At 37.6% G+C, this 19,772-nt stretch overlaps 2 protein-coding genes across 4 annotated transcripts in view; both read right to left on the bottom strand.

The window, feature by feature from the left end:
- LOC140148402 (aspartate dehydrogenase domain-containing protein-like) overlaps positions 1-19,772 on the bottom strand; it is a 316,009-nt gene that overhangs the window by 256,485 nt on the left and 39,752 nt on the right. The gene's annotated exons all lie outside the window — the stretch shown is intronic.
- LOC140148359 (leucine--tRNA ligase, cytoplasmic-like) overlaps positions 3,145-19,772 on the bottom strand; it is a 70,540-nt gene continuing 53,912 nt past the window's right edge. For all 3 annotated transcript variants that reach the window (XM_072170288.1, XM_072170295.1, XM_072170301.1), the window contains exons 17-23: positions 14,615-14,758; positions 14,093-14,197; positions 13,410-13,520; positions 12,720-12,824; positions 12,041-12,136; positions 5,421-5,553; positions 3,145-4,578 (exon numbers count right to left, since the gene is read on the bottom strand). In XM_072170288.1, the coding sequence (XP_072026389.1) occupies positions 4,373-4,578; positions 5,421-5,553; positions 12,041-12,136; positions 12,720-12,824; positions 13,410-13,520; positions 14,093-14,197; positions 14,615-14,758 (900 nt within the window). In that variant the 3' untranslated portion in view covers positions 3,145-4,372. The remainder of the gene's footprint in view (positions 4,579-5,420; positions 5,554-12,040; positions 12,137-12,719; positions 12,825-13,409; positions 13,521-14,092; positions 14,198-14,614; positions 14,759-19,772) is intronic.

Below are 19,772 nucleotides of genomic sequence, written 5' to 3'. Positions count from 1 at the left end.
GTTTCTAGGAAATAAAAAAGTTAAAACCTGAGTTAAAGCGACACCTGACTCACTGAGTCTCGCCTTTACTACAATCAGGCACGAAACACCTAAACCTCTATTTCCCGAAAGGCTTTATCCTCCCATAAAATCCGGGTGCGAGAAAAGATGACAACTGAACTGAAAACAGGGTCAAAGGGCTGGTGGCGGACAACACGTAAGACTAGCTGGGAAGAGTGGAAAGGGTGAAATACCAGAAATACCAAAATCTTCAGGAGACAAGGTTTCATGTTTTCTGTGAAAAATCTACCATCCCTGAAGAAGACAACAACAAAAGTGTCTCAGAGCTGGACGCTAGGACTTCCTGCAGCTGCTCGAAGGTCGTGTTCTGGAGTTGCTGAAGCTAGATATCAACAATGCTTCTGGCCCTGATGACGTCCCTGCTCTTGTCCTGAAGATGGCGGCTCCTGAACTTGCTACTCCACTTGCTCGCCTCTTTCAGTTGTGTTTTAACAAAGGTTACATGCCAACCCAGTGGCAATGTGCGCATGTCATCCAATGCTACAAGGGTGATAAACACACACCTGGAAACTACAGGCCCATCTCTCTGCTCTGTATTATGTCAAAAGTGATGGAGAAGCTTGTCAGCAAGAAAATGTGGAAACACCTGGATCAACATAATCTGATCTCCCCTCTGCAGTTTGGTTTCAGGGCTGGGCGCTCTACATCAGATGCTTTGACATTATGGGTCTCAATGTCTTGCCAACTCACTCAACAACAGAGGAGAAGCAGGGGTCGTCTGCCTTGACATCAGCAGAGCTTTTGACCGTGTGTGGCACCTTGGTCTGCTTGAAAAACTTTCTGCACTAGGGTTCTCAGGTACTCTTCATATCTCATAGATCACTGAAGGTCATCCTGATTGGGAGAGAGTCTGGATTGAAAAGAATCAATGCTGGGGTACCTCAAAGCTCCATACTAGGCCCCATCCTGTTTATCATCTTCATTGACACATCTCACAAGATCTGAAGAACCAGTCCATCTTGTAAGCAGATGACGCCACCATTACGTCCTTCATCAAATCCACTGAGGATAGACTTCCTGATGCTGCATCTCTCAATCGGGATATAGCCAAGATAGAGACATGGGCTAAGACATGGAATGTCCTCTTTGGTGCTGCCAAATGTAAAACCACTACCATCTCAAAGGCCGGATAGATGATGATGGCAACCATCAACCACTTCATTTTTTCGGTGTTACTTATGAAGAAGCTGACAGCGTGAACCTTTTAGGTCTTACATTGAATAATAACTTGTCCTAGAACTAAGTAGTCACCAAAATGTCTAAGACAGTCTGTCAGCGACTGGGAATCCTCAAAAGAGCTTCACCTTATATTCTATCTGCACAAAAAGCCATATACAAGGCCATGATACGATTATCAAAAATGGAATATGCTAGCAGCACTGTAGCAGTGCTTGAATTGGTGCAACCCCAACCTCACCTTGACTCCATCCAAAATAGCACTAAGCGTATCATTGGTCTGCCAACGAATGAGTATGAAGATCATCGTATTCAGCCATCGAGCCACCGCAGGGCAGTTGGAGCAGCCACCCTCTTCTATCATATTTTCTACAAGGAGTTGCTATGTCACCTGATGCCACACATCCATGTCCTTGACCCCAAGTTGCAACGGTCTGTGAGATCCCATGACCTAGCAGTGGAAGTCCCAAGATCAAACCATGTCAGCAGGGAGGTTAATCACTTTCTGGGTGCTTCCTCATCAGCAGCTTTTAAATGATTTTTTTGTCTCTGCTGTTAATGCCCAGTTATGCCATGTCGTAAAAAAAGTATACCTTTTTCGGATCCTTATTTGGCAATGTCAACAATATTTTTGAGTTTTGACTTCTGTATGAACTCTGGGACGGCAAAACTTAAATTGGCCAATGCTGACTGGGGGCCAGTAAACATATTCTTCAAACTGATTGTCTTGAGAAGCAAAACAAAACAAACTTAAGATCAACATTGAAAAAGAAATCTTTGTTCAAAAAAGATGACAGTAATGAACAATTTATTTAATCATTTTTAGTATCATTTTCAGTGAATGAAATCCAGAGAAAAAGGTTTGAAATTTGATAACTTTGCCACTCGTATCACAAAGTGCTCAATGCTAATGGAGGGCCAGTAACATTACCTTTCTAAAATAGGTGGTCCCGAGAAGCAAATATCTGTCTAAAACAAAACTTATCAGATGCCAGAAGGTAAATACGGCTGGCTGACTGTAATGTCAAAACGTTCCAGTCAATGACAACAATAAACAGTGTTCACACGACACACAAATATCTTTTTACTACTTTTATTAGTATCATAATTCTTTCAATTATGGATTCTTTTACTTTCCAGTAGTATTATCTGGAGCAATTGAACGGCTACATCGAAGAAATAAAGAGTGTTAAATAGTCTTGTTGTTTGATTCATACATTTACAAAAATAATGTAACATTACCACTGAGTGTTAACACCATTCATTAACTGGACATCGAGGGCCGACATAATTTTTGGGTTGAAAGTATTATCTTGGTGTCACTTATGGAGGGCAAAATAGAGTACTGTACCTCCAGATTATTTTGCCATGTGCCTGTCAAACTTTAATTGCATACTTGTGCTTTTAGAGTGCAATGCATTGTGCCAAAGTTTAGTAACACTCCAGTTTAAAGATGCCAATTCTGTTTTCAAGTTGATTTCAGGCTTTTTCTAGCGTTAGTAAGTTGAATTTTTGCCTCCAGTAAGGTGGATCTACCATTGCCTAACACACAAGGCTAGACTCTTTAAAGGCCTATTCAGTGATTTGCTCATCCACAGGATTATAAAAATCATGAAAATTCAGATATTTGCATGTTTGTTAGTGTCATAGATGTACAGCCGAAAGCCATGTATAAAGACAAAGATGACATTTAACAGGGATCTGTCATTTCTCTACTTTACAGAAATTAGTTATGTTTTTGAATTCGGCTTCAACTTTGTCAATAATGATTTTTTTTTTCTTTTGACAAATTTTTCACTCTAAAATACCTAATGATGATTTTAATGACTTATCCACCTTCACTTCTAGGTAATTAAGACACAATTTTAATTTTTTTAACACTTTTGCAGGGGTTTTAAGGGCTTTAAATCTGAGTTTGATTGACAACTCTATTGTGGATTCAAATTTGCTTGATTACCCTCTTGTGGAAAATGGAATAAATTACAAAAACCTTTGTATTATTTTAATGAGATAAATTACAAAATAATTTATCCAATTCAAACTAATATCATGTTTTGATTTTCCCAGTGGGAAAAATACTATATTTTACAAATGTATAGTAGCCTAATCCAGATGTGAGTGACCTGAATTAATAAAAAATTGTATAAAAAACCCTATGCATAACCAATAATGTGATTATTATGCCGTTCTCATTGTTTGACAAAATACAAAGGAGCAGTTTATACAATTCAATGATTAATCAAGGGGGGGGGGGCAGGGGGCAATCATAATTTTGTTTTCTTATGACACATTTCTTGAAACATGATTCAATTTTCTTGATGACCCGAAACCTTACATTCTTGTTATTCTTCAAGTGTACAAACTATCAATCACAATATGGACTACCCAGCAAACACAAAAACGTTAAAATAGTTACATGTCGGGTTATATAAAGGGAATGAAACATTTTAATAAGATTCAGAAAATATTTTTAAAAGCTTGCAGCAAAACGTTCTAACACAATGTTATTTAAGGGTTGACAAAATATTTTGCAATCATGTTTGCCTAAAATTACTTAACAATGGCAATATTTTTGAAATGTTGTTGTATAGTTTTTCATATTAAAAACATTATCATGACCTTTCTATAACCCAACATTTAAATGTTATAAAACATTTTGACCAAACCAACAATGTTTATAACACATTTATCACATTTTAAAAACATTTTTAGTAATGGGTAGTCATGAATCGAGGCAAACACTAATATGATGAGGTATCATGCCTAGAGAATAAGGTAAACAGAATTTGACTTTTTTTTTAATACAAAAGCACCTTTTACAAGCATGAGAAATAGCATTGAACATTATCAGTATGTAATATCATTGCATTATAGCCTCAACATAATTAAAATTTCATAGACCCTGATCTTGGTTTTAGAGAGAGAAAAAATAAAATACTACATTATAAGAGAATACAGTTTGTAGTAAAAATCACCACAAGCGTTCACCCAGTGACATGACCATGCTGTTTTGACCCACTTGATATCATGCAGAAAAAAAAGTAAACAATACAAATGAACTTATATTGGCAATATGCAGGTGAACACCAGCAATATCTTTTACAGACACACTGTATCTTCAATATTCCTAATATCTTCAATTAACTATATAAACCAATATCCCTCTTATATCAATAGTTGTTCCATTATCTGACACTGTGACCTTCTTTGTTTCTGGTTCTATACTGAAGGTTGCTTTTGTTGAGATACCCGTCTTTCCTTCCAGTGGTTTATCAAATTTGGGCAGTTTACGTGGACCTAAGTCAGGATCTGTGTATCGCATAATTTCAACTCTGTTGTCACCTGAGAAGAAACAAGACAAAGACACATGTTTAAAGGTAAGCTTAAAGGCCTATTCAGCGATTTGCTCATCCAGAGGATCGTTGATGTTGATTTTCTGATTTATCGAAAGACTGATAGTGTCTGGTGATAGTACTTTAACCGATTCCCAACAGCTGGTTCTAATACACAATTTGTTTAGTCATCAGTTGTTATTATGGTTATGTTCGTTATTAAGCGAATGTTGTCAAAATGTATTTAATATAATGTCTATACAATAACTCTGCATCAAATGTACTCTATGTATGCATAGGGGGAGGGGAGTTGCAAAGAAAATCTCACATATATCCAGTATTTTATTGATGATCAACAACACCGGCAGAAGCTCTGGAATCTTGAAATTAATAGATTGGTTCACCAAGCACCAAATTCATTGAAACATTTCATTTCCAAAGTTCCTTAAAATGTTTCTTTCTTGCAAAAGAAGCACATCTGACATGATATTTTTAATGTTTGCTGCAAAAACGTATTCTCAAACTGAAATTGTAATAATGGGAAGGATTGATATGAGTTTCCTTGGTAGTGTGGAATTGGTCTTTGAAAATCTCAAGTACAGAGATCACAATCAAGGCGTATGTAATCATTGGTGAATGTTCGCTCTAACCATGCAATGCAAGAAATCTCACATGGATCTGATCATTCAGGAATTGAACCTGGCATTTCCATTCACTGGACTAATTCTGTAACATTTTGAGGACAAAATAAAAGCATATTCAGGAGTGAGGTATTACTTTTTCAATTTGACACCTGTCTTCCTATTTCTTGTACATTGTGTATGTCAACTATTTGAGCTATCTGTGCCTTACCTTTGATATTTCTGTCTTGTTTCATGATCCTTGATACTATTCTATTGACTGAATCTCCTTCCATGACAGGCACTGTGATAGAGAAATGACAGCTATGTGGCTGAGGGTTCACTAGCTTCACTGCTACTGAAGGCTGCAAAAACAAAACAAGCATGAAACGTTTAATGTTTAGTATTGAGGTGATTATCATGAGTATCATCACACTGAATGCTGTGTATGCTCAACTGAATTGAACAAACATGGCAACATTTGAGTTGTCGTTACCATACGATGCACAGAAACTAAACTCTCACATTGCGTTTGCGAAAGTTGCACAAATTCAGAAAAAGAAAAAACACAGTAAAGAATGCTTTCCAAATTGGTCCAAAACAAAAAGGCATCTTGTTTCAGTTAACTGTGATATATATCACAGATAAAATTATTTTGAGAAGAGTTTGCCAAATATCTCAAGAAGTGAAAAATGCTGACTTTTCAGGACATTTCTGGTGGATGGTCACATTGGCATTTATTTTGCTGCAAAGCCAGTTGATAGCATTACCAATGCAAACTTCTTAATACTCTGAATCTATCTTCCACTCACAGCTGACATCTCTCTTTTGTTTGCCTTTATACTTCTCCACAACCTAGACAGATTTTCACAAATAAATATTATTCTTTATGGCAACTAGGGTGCAGGGGCATACCGGGTGAAACCAAGCCAATTTGCCATTTTAATGCTAAATGGGGTTGAATGAGGACAACCATGGCCTAAATCCAGGCACATGATGCCCATTACAACTTTTGGTCAGTTTTGTCCCCTGGATTCAAACCAGGGGATGGGGGCAACTTGTCACCCGTTCCCCCCGGTTGGTATGATAAATTCACTTCGTTACGTGTTTAGAAGGGAATTGTTATCTCTTCGTAAGTGTGAGATCGATCAGTTTAGTGTTATGCAAATGGGGTAGTGATGCGAGAAGTTTTTGTGTTGGGGTAATTTGGGTGTATCAGTCATTCGCGGTCACCACGCCACACGATTCATTTCATTCATTCGGTTCTCCATACATTTTCCATTTGAAATTTGATATAACACTTTCAATATTTCTTCAATGGAAGAAGATAGCTCTATTTCGGACCAAGGCAGTGCTGGTGTCCCACTTCCCCCAACTGGGAACTTGGATATTAATCAGATATCGGCTCTCCTTGATACCAAACTATCCAAATTAAATAGGGAGATCACGGAAGAGTCGGCTTTCCAATTGACTTCCGTTGTGAAAAAAGCTAGACTGAATCCTGTACAGTTTAAGAAACAGGGGTGCCAGCATCAGTATCAGCACAATGAACAAGTGAAGGAGAAACTAGAAGAGGCAACCATAAGCATCGATGGAGGCAAATTTCAAAAGGCTAAAGAAGTTTTGGCAGAAGGTATAAACAATACCAATGTCTTCAAAGATCTGGCGGAAGCACGGGCCAGCAATGGCAGGGAGGAAATAAAGCATAGTAATAAGATAAGTACATGTATTTTTTGACGAGCTTGAAATCGAAAAAGAATTATGAGTATGAAGCGAAATTAAATTCAATTCTCTGGAGTTGCAGGCCGTTTGCGCCGCTGTAAACAATACTGGTTCGATAATTTTAATCCTCCATTGTTTGTCATTGATATCCTTAATAAGGGTTATGTAATTCCATTCATAAGTCTCCCGCCACCAGCGTATCTCAAGAATAATCGATCAAGTTTGGATCATCCGGATTTCGTCACCGAGGCCATTTCAAAGTTGTTAGAGGCAGGTAGTATTAAAGAGCACGATTCACCCCCTTTCGTTGTAAACCCCCTCACAGTTTCTGAGGGCAAAAAACTCAGATTGGTTTTGGACTTGAGACACGTAAACCATTCGTGTCCAAATTCAAGTATGAAGGTATCTCTACTTTGGCCGACATGTTTTCTAAAGATTTTTATTTTTTCACCTTTGATCTTGAAAGCGGGTACCATCATATTGATATTTTTGAGCCCCACCAAAAGTTTTTGGGTTTTAGTTGGATGTATGGCAATCGTGTCCGTTATTATCGTTTTCCGTTCTCCCGTTCGGGTTAAACACAGCTAGTCATTGTTTCATGAAAACGCTCCGACCTTTGGTTACAAGATGGCGTTCCATGGGGCATTGTTCTATTTTATATATTGACGACGGCATCTCAGGTCACGCCGACAAGATTACAGCTCTTGCGGCAAGCCATATCGTGCAAAAAGACCTAGCTTTATCTGGTCTTAAAGTAAGTGTGTCAAAAAGTGATTTTGTACCTAAACAATCAGGTGTATGGTTGAGTTTATTGATCGATACCATCTCTATGCAGTTCAGTTTGCCCGGTAACAAGTTGGCAAAAACACAAAATGCCATTGCCGATTGTCTGAATAAGCGTTCACAATTTATTCCCGTTCGAGACATTGCCCGTATCGCAGGTTTTATTATCTCTGCATCCGGCGCTATCGGTCGTTTGACAAGATTGTTTTCTAGACATTTGTACAGATTGATCGAAACTCGCAATTCATGGTCAAGTAAGGTTTTTCTTTCTGAAGGTGCTATCAGAGAATTACAATTTTGGTACAAAAATATAGCACGCGTGAATGGTCAGCCTATAAAACCCATTTTTTGTGCAACAGCCGCAGTGTATTCCGGCGCAAGTGATTCGGGTTTTGGGGGTTTTCAGTTCAGCTGGTCGATTCAGTGTGTTCGGGATTATGGTCCGAGGCGAAAGTCGTGAAAGTTCAACAAGTCGTGAACTCAGAGCCATTTTGTATGTACTCCGCTCATTAGGACCAAAACTATCGGGTAAAAAGTTGAAGTGGTTTACCGATAGCCAGAACGCTTGTCGTATTATTTCCGTGGGTAGTACAAACCCCAATTTACACGATTTAAGTATCAATGTGTTCAATTGTTGTCTACAGTTTGACATCATTATTGAGCCTGAATGGCTCCCGCGTGATCTCAAGACGCGAGGAGACGAGTTAAGTAGGATCATTGATCCGGATGATTGGTCTTTGAATCGCAGTGTTTTCGCATTTTGGACAATCAATTTGGTCCACACACCATTGATAGATTTGCATCATATTACAACGCGCCAAATCCCTCGTTTCAATTCAAGATATTGGAATCCTGGTTGTGTAGCGGCTGACTGTTTTACGCAGAATTGGGTTCACGAGAACAATTGGGTCTGCCCTCCCGTTTCTATGATTTTGAATGCAGTGAAGCACATGATGAAATGCAAAGCATATGGAACTGTTATAGTTCCAGAATGGCCATCTGCACCATTTTGGCCCGTCCTTTCACCAAAATTGGGTTCTTTGAAGAAATATTTGGTGACTCACGTGATTTTACCAAATTTGCAAGATTTGTGTAAGCCAGGTCGAGGCAGTGCATTGCTTACAAAAAGGAAAGCGTTTATTTGAAAACGCTTTGCCGTTCAACTTGATTGCCATGAGGTTCGATTTCGATTTTTTGACAGTTCACCAGTCCTTGATTATATAATCATCATTATCAATTTATATTGAGAGAAAGAGCGTGTAAATCGTATCCATGAGTGATTTTGTATTGTTCACAGTCCTTGAGAGACTAAAGAATCAGTCCATGAGAGACTTATCAATGACATGAATTAATTTGATAAACGATGTAATAAAGAGCTGTTGCAATCCATGATGGATTTTTTACATAGTCCATGAGAGATTATTTGTTCCAGTCTATGAAAGACTATGCAGTAATCGAAATATTTTTTGACAGTTCACCAGTCCTTGATTATATAATCATCATTATCAATTTATATTAAGAGAAAGAGCATGTAAATCGTAAATTAATGTCAGCTTTATAGTCCACGAGCGACAGAAGATAAATAAACCAATTTCATGAGGAGTATGTAATTTATATGTCAATGATATCAAATTCAGAGCTTTTTGACTTAATTAAGATGTTTTGTCAATTCTTCGCATATGATCCTGATCATGTATTTTGAATCAAAAAACATTTGTACCAGAATTTGTCAATTCTTTCGTATTTTGCAATAAGATGTTACCGCAGTTTCTATTGCAATATTTCGTTTTTACTCACGGCCACCTCATTTAATTTTTCAGATGTACTGGACAGTGGAGTTTGGAGCGAGTTTTCATCTGATACTAACATTAGCAACAACGAATATCTCTCTGGTTTAGTTTCGTCTCTTCAAGATACTGCGTTGGCTTCAAAAGCCGGGTCTACTACGGACAAATATCGCGGAGGCTGGAAGCGGTGGAAGTCTTTCGCACTTCAGTTTAATCTGCAAGTTTTTCCCGTCAAAGCTACTGAGTTAGCTCTATATATTGAGCATTTAAAGGCTTCGGCATCTTCTGTAGCTCCAATTGATACGGCTGTTTACAGCATAAGGTGGGCACACAATTTGGCAGGTGTACCATCTTCCACAGATGATAATTTTGTTAAATTGATCGTGGAAGGAAGTAGGCGTCAGCTTGCAAAATGTAAATCACCAAAAGAGCCTATATCTTCTAGAGGTTCTAGCAAAATTGGTAGCCGATAAAGGCGATTCGAATGCCTCATTGTTTGATCTTCGTTTACTATTTATATGTCTCGTGTCTTTTGCCGGCATGCTAAGATGTGAAGAGATTATATCTTTACGTGTACGTGATATTACATTTTTATCCGATCATATGTCTATATTTATACCAAAGAGGAAAAATGACCAATTAAGGCAAGGGCATTCAGTTTATATTGCCAGATCAGGCAATCCTACTTGCCCAGTTGCTATGGCGGAGCGTTTCATCGAAATGTTGGGAATCGCAGATAAGTCGTCACATCCGGTAGTTTGCGGATTTCGTCGTTCAAAACGTCAAGGTTTGAAACCCACAACAAAAGCGATTTCATATACTACTGCGAGAGAGTTGATTTTAGCTGGTTTATCTCCTTACGTCAGTGATCCTACCACTCTGGGTACTCATAGTTTAAGAGCAGGGGGCGCAACCGAAGCCGCCTCTACGGGTTCTGTAAGCGAAAGATGTATTACTAGGCAAGGAGGATGGAAATCTTCGATATCCAAGGACATGTACATTAAGGACTCAATGTCAAGTAAATTATCTGTGTCACGTGCGATGAAGCTTTAAGTGTCATATTTCATGATCGTTAAATTTTAGGCGTAAATCTGCTAATTTTTGGTAAATCTATCCCGTTTTAACACCCCTTTCCGAACTTTTTTGCTCATGAGATAGCTTGCCTGTGTGGCGCACCTATACCATGATTAAAACATGTGTAACTTTAATGAACAAAACAAGAATTATTTAGACTGGTGTGTTTTATTGGTTTTCGGGTGGGTATGTATGTATTCGGGGCTAAGATGAGATTGATAAATTCACTTTGTTACGTGTTTAGAAGGGAATTGTTATCTCTTCGTAAGTGTGAGATCGATCAGTTAGTGTTATGCAAATGGGGTAGTGATGCGAGAGTCTTTGTGTTGGGGTAATTTGGGTGTATCAGTCATTCGCGGTCACCACGCCACACGATTAATTTTTTTCCGGGGTCCTATAATACATATATATACATGTATATCATGCAGTTCATATTTTGTAATAATTAGATTTTAATAATAATTTAATTTTGAATTTTCTAAATTAGTGATTGACCTTGGAGCATTCCAAAAATGTTTGTCGTTCTGTTACCGCTTGGTCGCCATCGGGGGCCGGATAGGAATTTCCAGAGTATTTTCCCTGATTTGTTCAGGTTTTCTCTCTGTTTTCGCCTATCCCAAGGTCGTTTTGAGTTTTTGCCATTGGTTTCATTGCATGTATTATGATGCCATTTTCATTCGCATCTTTTGATGATTGCAAATCTGAATATTTCATTCCACCAATTTCGGCTATTGTTCTTTTCAATCATTTTTCTCGTTCCTATATTTCTAAGTGTATACATTTGTCAAAAGGATACTCTTGGATCACGAAGTCAGCCATTTATTGATTTCCAATGTATATGTGATAAAGTTATTATTTATTTGTGTAGTTAATGGTAGATTAAGGTCATTATCTTCATGATAAACTCGTGGTTAATATAACCCGTTTCGTGTTTTATGTCCTTGGACAGTTCCACTTCAGTGTCAGTTGATATGCGTTGAATCGCAGTTATTCGATCACGAAATGATCAAAAACCATGATGGTTTTCGTTTATGAATATGAATCAGCAGTGGAAAGTGGAAAGTATTTAATAGTTTGAATATCAAAAATTCACGATTTGTTTAATTCATTTATTAATTTTTTTAAATATGCGCACTTGCAGCAATTATGTCAGGCAAAAGGATTTGTTAAAGTGAGTACATTATTTAACAGTTTATGCGCCAGAATTTCAACAATGTCAATGATAATGCATAATGTCAACGTTAATAATAAGAATAATGTTAATTTTAATAATTATAATAATAATAATTGTATTGTATATTAGATATTATATGATGTAGAGCGCGAGTTAGCTTGCGTGTGTGGCCGCACCTATACCATGATTAAAACATGTGTAACTTTAATGAACAAAACAAGAATTATTTAGACTGGTGTGTTTTATTGGTTTTCGGGTGGGTATGTATGTATTCGGGGCTAAGATGAGATCACCTCTACTTTGGTGTCTTACCTCTGTTCTGAATACAGTGAATGGCTTTCCAGGACAGCATTCCTCTTGAATCTTGTCAGTTGCTTCTGAACTGAACTTCAAATCTAAACCTTCCATCTGAGGACACAAAAGAAAACACATTTATTGAGTTAAAATGTAAAGCACAAACAGAGTAACCTAATCATTCTTTATGAGGATACCAATTTATAGGTTCAAACCTGTTGACAAATCAAATTGTAGGCAAATCAATGCATGTGTAATGCTGATGTATCTAATGCACAAGCCCCAAGCCATTGGACAAGTATCAACATTCATGGCAAGTTCCTAACCAGATTTCCTCTGAGATAATCAGTATTTTTTCTGACCTTACATGTACCTTAGATTTTGCAAAATAATAATCTATCAAAACTGGCTGTTGGTTAAATTGAAGAAATTAATAGGAATGCAGCTATTGGTGCACACACATTCAACCTAGAAGTGACAAATATTATTCAGCTTTTGTTGCTGATGTGTCATCAATAAAACGCCAACTTTCTCATAAGCCTGTGCCGGTCACACATTATGCAGAGCGAACTTAGCGTAAGTGCTGTGCCCAATTGTGTGCATGACATTCTATATCAATCCACAACATTGTAAGTCTTGCCACTTAATTATAGGTTGGATAATGGTTACTGTCTGTATAATAACTATCTGCTCTTACCTCGAGAGTATTTGTCAAGTATGTTAAGTTGCTCTCCAGGACATCTTTCTCAACAAAGTCTACAGTAAGATCCATAGCTCTGGGTCCCTTCTTGGCTACATTCTCCTGAATTAAGACAAAATCACAACCAATCACACTTTTTGTACACTTTGGCAAATTTGGGGGGGTGCACCCCCCGCACCTGAGAGGGAGTACCAAATGTAAACAAATGTTGCCTCATGTATAATGCAGTCAAATTAACCAGTAATCCGATGAACTGTTTTTATTATTTGTTATTTCATTAGTCTGATACTATCCTATGACCCCTTTCTCACCCAAGGCAACATGATGTTGAAGCAAACATCTACCCAAGGCAACATGATGTTGAAGCAAACATCTAGCACATTTCAAAATTTGGGTGTAATGAACATAGCATTTAATTACACGGAGAAGGATGTTTGGCATAATGTGTACGCATCATAATATTTTGCCCAAAGTCTTAGTTCGATCCTCATCTCATCCTGATTTGACTTTCCTTCTGCTTTGTAGGAGAATTATCAAAATCAAGAATTTGAAATCACACTCTAAGTATACCATAGCATTCCATCACCACAAAAACAAGTTGGTACTTATATCATAGGTGGAAAGTCCTTCATATAAAACAAAGTTGATAATAGCATTTGATTCCTCAAAATTCATACATATTCTTACCTTCACATGTTGAACAAATGGCATGACTTTCTTCATGAATTTCTTCAATACATCTATGGTCTTGAGTTGTCCAAGAAGCTCCTTGTTCTCTGGGAATTGTCCACCTTTACTCTACAAAGGTGAGTTACAGAAAGGAGCAAAACGTTACATGATGCTAGACACCTCTGGCTGGAACTGCATATCTTTCATTAAAGCTGAATTTAAATTCGATATATATAGTGCAACACTTGAAAGTGATGGGTGATGATTCAGAATAGTTTATTAATTTATACAATAACAGATCTGGTCATTAGGAGGTGATTGAGAAATGTCATGTGAACTGCAGTGACCAACCTACAAATGTCCCATTGCAAAAGGTGGTGGTTATCATGTATGTCTGACCTTTTTAGATAATTATGATAGAATAATATGATTAGAGCACAATGTATGTGTATCTAGGTAATAATGAATGAAAATCCATCACCCCATCACAGCCACAATGATTATATATTACATGAAAGACTTGTAAAGTACCTAAATGATGGAATTACAGGCATAATCAAATGTTGATGGCCATACATATGTACAACACTAAAGATGACAGTCATATTCTTTGATGACACCATAATAAAATACTGATTTCTTATTTGGGAATTTTTTAATATTGCAACAATTACAATATATCTTATTTGAATATGGTTCACCTCATAAGCTTTCTTCATGGTTGAAAGTACAGCACTCTGCCATGGAGGGTATGTCTTAGCAATGTAAATGGTACCATGTGTTGGGATACTTGGAGCCACTGCTTTCTGTAAATAAACACAATTAGACAAATTACTTGAGCACTCACACATAATGGAAATTGTTTTCATAAGAGATTGAATATGTTCCAACTATTTGAGGGGCAAAAAGCTTCATTCATTTCTCAAAATCAAGAATATTTAGAATTGTGCAAAAGTCAGGAACCAAATTGATTCAAACTAAATTCTAAACTAAACAACATGGAATTCAAGTTTGTCAAGGGCAAAAGATTCTTTATGAACTGAATGTTCATGTCACTAAAATTAAACCTGGAGTTTGGTTGCTTGTTCTTTTCATAATCAAGGGAATCTAATTATCCTCCTCTCCCAATATGGCTTAGATAATCAGTTCCAATTTTATCAAAACAAATAATACTGGCCTAATACAGTTCAGATATTTTATCAGATGTTTAGCAAAACACTAACCTTTCCTTTGCCAGATGGGTTCTTGACATTCTTCAGTCTCAGTCTGAACTCATGAGCTGAGGTTTCCAAGTATTCTGATGCCCTTAGAAGGACTTCATCTACCTTATCAGCTACTGGCCATGGGACATGTAAGATGGACCCTTTCTGTGAATAAAATTACAGAAAAGCAAAACTGAAGTTGCTGAATTAAGTTACACAACACAGATCATGCTAAACCGAATAAAGAAGTTAAAACACTACAGTATGCAAATGCGGTGAGCCACATTTACTAAAAATAGATCCTCTCTTTGACGAATCATAAGATTTGGGATGGCTATTCTAGACTATTCAGAAAGTGAGTTAATTATTGTAACATGCCACTACAATTGTCGTAGTATTGCAGCTATATACATATTAACACAGAAATGTACATACATATCATACCAACATCTCAAATTCTAGAACCAAACTAAGTAGATGTGAACATTTTTCTAGGGCAGTTAAATTGCTTCATATCAATTTTGTGCAAAAATACCCACTGAAAAAAATTAATCATCATACAGTGGAAACTCATTAATAGAAGCTCTGATAATACAAAAAACCTGATAAGACAAGCTTGATTTTCAGGTCCCTGGCACTGAATCCCTATGTAATATGTGACCGTACACGGCGAATGAGCAGTAAATTCCTCCCCCGGTCAATTTTGTTTTATTTTGTGTTTAGAAAATATACATCATAAGCTTTAAAATGGTATATCATTTGACTTCAAACGATATCCAGAAGCAGGGTTATGGTTTGTTGAACTTTGCTCCTTCAACAAAATGGTAGCTTTTTTCGTTTCTACATGTGTCTCTTTTTCCACATTGCTGGCAATAAATATCAAACAGTCATAAATGGCGGTCATTTCAAATCATTCCCAAGTCAACGAGGCTCAAGAAAGTTCTCTCATTGTTGAATTGTTGGTTATACATGTCTATACAAAATACAATGCCTGGTAACCTACCACTTGAACAGGATTTAGCCAAAGCAAACAAAGACCAGAGCTATTAAAAATTCTATAGCCATCTAAGGTACAGTACAAGACACAATGACCCTGCCAAGCCACACGCGTGATCACGAGTGAATATTTTGCGTGAATCACGATGTTTCTTGGCTTTTCACTCGTGATCTCTCGTGACTGCCATGCTTCGTGAGCTTTCGTGACGGCTATATTTTAAGGCTCACAGCAAAATCGGTATGATGATCTGGCGTGAAAGCTCGTGAGCCTGGGCTCGTGATATTATTTATAAAGCATGAAAGGTCGTGAGGCAACAAGATTGCACTTGGTAAGCTTATTATCATCTTATTGATCGATACATTTTTTCGCACGGTTAACTGATGTATTGTTTATGAAGTGTCGAGCAAAGACCGTTACATTATTATTATTACAACAAAATATTATCTTATATAGATATGCCTATTCCATGAGTTTGATACCTGACTGACTCGGTCTATACTTTTGCTTACGATATTGACCATGCTTAGCTCTGTATTTTCCCGGGGTATTTTATTTTCCTTTCTCCGAAGCCAGTACAAACGTCAAGTTCCATTTCGATTTTGTTTGTGCTTGATTTCAAATAAACTTGATAAATTGGTATGTACATTGTACCTCCACCGTGATGGCATTTCATGATTTAGAGATATGGATGATATTAAATGTTCAATTCGTATGCAATTAATTTTTGTGGTCACTTCAGCGCGGGCTTCAGCGATTTTTCTGTAAGACCACCGTCGCCGCGCCATATTAAGGTTCATATTACTGATTTATCAAATGAACCTTTCTCATCATGCTCATCAAGGTGGAACATGTTTTTAACTATACCTCATACCTCAAGTTTTATTTCATCGAACAAGTTATATTTTGTTCCAAAATTCACGTTTTTATCGCTATTTTTGACGTACAGTGTCAAAACCGGTGATGCAAGCTCCGAAACTTTCTCGGAGCACGAGTGCTTAACATGGCCTTACGGCTCGTTTTGACGGTGATTTACCAAATTATACATGTACACCAAAACATGATCGTCTTTCTAAATAAAATGAGCACTTTGGGAGGCATGATGTTGGTCGAGGAGATACAAGCTGAGACTATTGTCTCAGATACAAGTTGGCAAATTACCCGTGGTCTCGCGTGCGGTCGCGTCGCGTAACGTGTTGTGAATTCTTGTCTCAAAATCAATATCGTTGTGTTTGTACTCGAAACCAAACAAGATGACGATTAACGTAATTGTTGCGTAAATATGTCCAATCAAAATTCCCGTTATCTTGGAGAAAAGTTTTCTAAAGTAAAGTTAGTAAACAACATCATGCGGAAATATTCACAAAATTTCTCATATGGTTCAACTCGGCGGTCATGCGAAATTGCATACCGGGCATTAGACCTATTTAAAATGTTATGTATTGTAGAGCGTACATGTACACGTTGAAATAATATTTGTATTTTTTAGTTTGTTTTTATTGTATTTTTCATAAAAATGTCAAATAGAAATTGAGTAACTGACTGACTAAAAATGTATAACTTTGTGCATGAGATGAAGACCATTAGCGAGATATAAATAAAACAGTAAAACACCTTGGACTTGATGGAAGAACATTGAGATGAAAATATTCAGTATTGGGATTATATTGATTCACAAATTCGCTACAAAATATCGTTACAAAATTTCTATCTGCTGTGCTTGGCCATGCCCCAGATTATCCTGACAATACCAGAGTTGAAGAGAGAAAGTACAAGCATGAAACCAAATTGCACCCCGAGTTCATCCATCACCCGAGCTGAGCTCATTCCAGCGATACGGACAGAACCGGGCTATTGAACAGCGATGCAAGTGTCATACCGCGCCGCTTCATTATGAAGCTTTCAGTTCTTCACTTTCTACGTTTTTCACCATAAAATCATCGTTTAGGCCTACATAGGCCTAGTTGTATTCCATCATCACTGATCATCACAAATAAATTTGTGTAGCATGCCGAGGCGACAAATTCCATGGAATTTGAATACATGGCTTAAAAATCTTACCTTAATTTAAACCTATCATATCATCAAAATAGGCAATAAAAGCTGCAATTGTAAAATTATATTCCAGAAAGTAATGTTGATAGCCAGAGTCGATAGCCGTTTCATTAGAAATGGCCTTCCGTCGAAGGCCTTTCCGTGTTGTTCTTTGAGGCGGTAATATCCCGGGATATAAATTCAAACACGACTCCACGATTTCAGATTTTCGTATCATTGATATCTCCTTATTTGTTTATTTATTCCAGGTATGTGTGTGTGAGTGATCAAGAAAGAAACAAGAAAAGGTCACAGTTGGTGGAAGAGAAGATACATTGCTTGGCAAAGTTCCCATGTCAACAAGATCATTCAAAACATTTCACCAGTTGTCCTCATTTGAAACACACTTCTTGTAAATCTTCTGAATCTTGTCACTCCCACAATTTAAAATATTCCCACGCCCGGGCCGGCCGGGCCTGTCCATTGAAATCCAGGTGCACGTGCACTTCGAGGGTTTTGTAGAAAATGTCAGGGGGTTAGCGACCAGGGTCTATGCTCTGTACCACATTCCATGTCCGCCGTCACCATGACGACTCGGGATAGGATGGTATACAATACCACAACAACATGTGGTTACTTGTCATACAGTTGGAAGAGGCTGCATGATACATGTACATGATACAAGAAAAGATTTTTTTTAAATTTCCAGTTCATTCTAATCAATTTTCCATGTGATTTCTCTGTGATATCTTTGTTTTGATAATAAAAATACATGAAGACAAAAAAAAGAAAAGGTTTTGAAATTCACTGACAATATCATTGTTTGTATTTAAAGTTTGTTGCAAAGCTTTCCATTGGCAAAGGGGCACGCGTGGTTGACCCCAATCGATTTGAATATTTAGAAAATCTCATAGGAATATTGCCCAAAAAAACCCGACCACCTCCCGGGGGCCCGCCCCCCCCCCCCCCCACAGGGCTGTCAACTCTCACGCATTGGCCGTGAGTCTCACGCATTGGGTCACTTTCTTACGAAATGAAATCCCGGTACGCCTCTGTTTCACGCCATGAAGTTGACAGCCCTGCCCCCCCCAAAAAAAATCAGGTCGTGTCTCCGGGGGGACCACTGATATACCAAAATTCAAAATTTTTGGCCAAATTTAAACCAGGTCATATTGTCTTAGTTTTTACAAATTTTCCCAAATTTTTTGTGACAACTTCGAAATTTTGACTTGACAAAATTGGGGGCGGTTATTTTTAGAAAATTGAAAATAAATTAAAAAAAGGTCCCACTCATATACCAAACTTGGCTTTAGGAATAGGGGTCATTGATACACCAAAAGGCCGAAAATGCTACCCATATTTGCGGCGCACGTCCCCGTATGGCTATTTGTACTTAGTACCCCCCCCCCCCCGGTCCCCTCCCCACAATAGGATGACTCACGCTTCGCCACTGAATCTTTATAATCGATCTTCCCACGGGCGAAATGGCATGATATCCGAATAAAATAATAAAGAAGCTACAAATACCGTAACATTCCTGACAACATTTTTATGTAATACAACTGTGTTTATAATAAACCAAATCATAAAATATCTGTGACCGATCGACCATCACTGTCCCATAGTTTCTTTGTCACTGCTTGAATGGGAAGATCCTATATGTGACCGTACATTACCGAATGAGCCGTAAATGTCCTCAATTGTATTCTGAGTTACAGTGTAAAATGGGCATGAAGGTCATATTCATATGTATTGAAATTTGGTGCTACGTGTACCTCATTAAATGAGATACACGTAGCACCAAATTGAAATACCTATGAATATGACCTTCATGCCCATTTTACACTGTAACTCAGAATACAATTGTGCTCATTCGTACGGTCACATATAGGAAACAACCCATTACGCGATCTCATTGGATAGTATTTTGCTTTGCGGCCGTGTGGGTCACGTGATCATATATTATTCATAATTTTAAAGCAAGAAAAGGCATTGCTTTGCGTACATATGTACGGTATGCATAATCCTGTATTTACCGACTCGATAAAAAGTTATGAGATTTATAACTCAATAGAATAAAATTGGACATTGGTTACCCTTATGTTGGTAAGGGATGTGCAATAATTATATGATCCCTGGGGGAGGGTCAAC

This window comes from Amphiura filiformis, chromosome 1 (assembly GCF_039555335.1).
Source record: "Amphiura filiformis chromosome 1, Afil_fr2py, whole genome shotgun sequence".
NCBI classification, from domain to species: Eukaryota; Metazoa; Echinodermata; class Ophiuroidea; order Amphilepidida; family Amphiuridae; genus Amphiura; species Amphiura filiformis.
The sequence above is the reverse complement of the archived record's forward strand: the minus strand, read 5'-3'. Positions and strand labels throughout refer to the sequence as shown.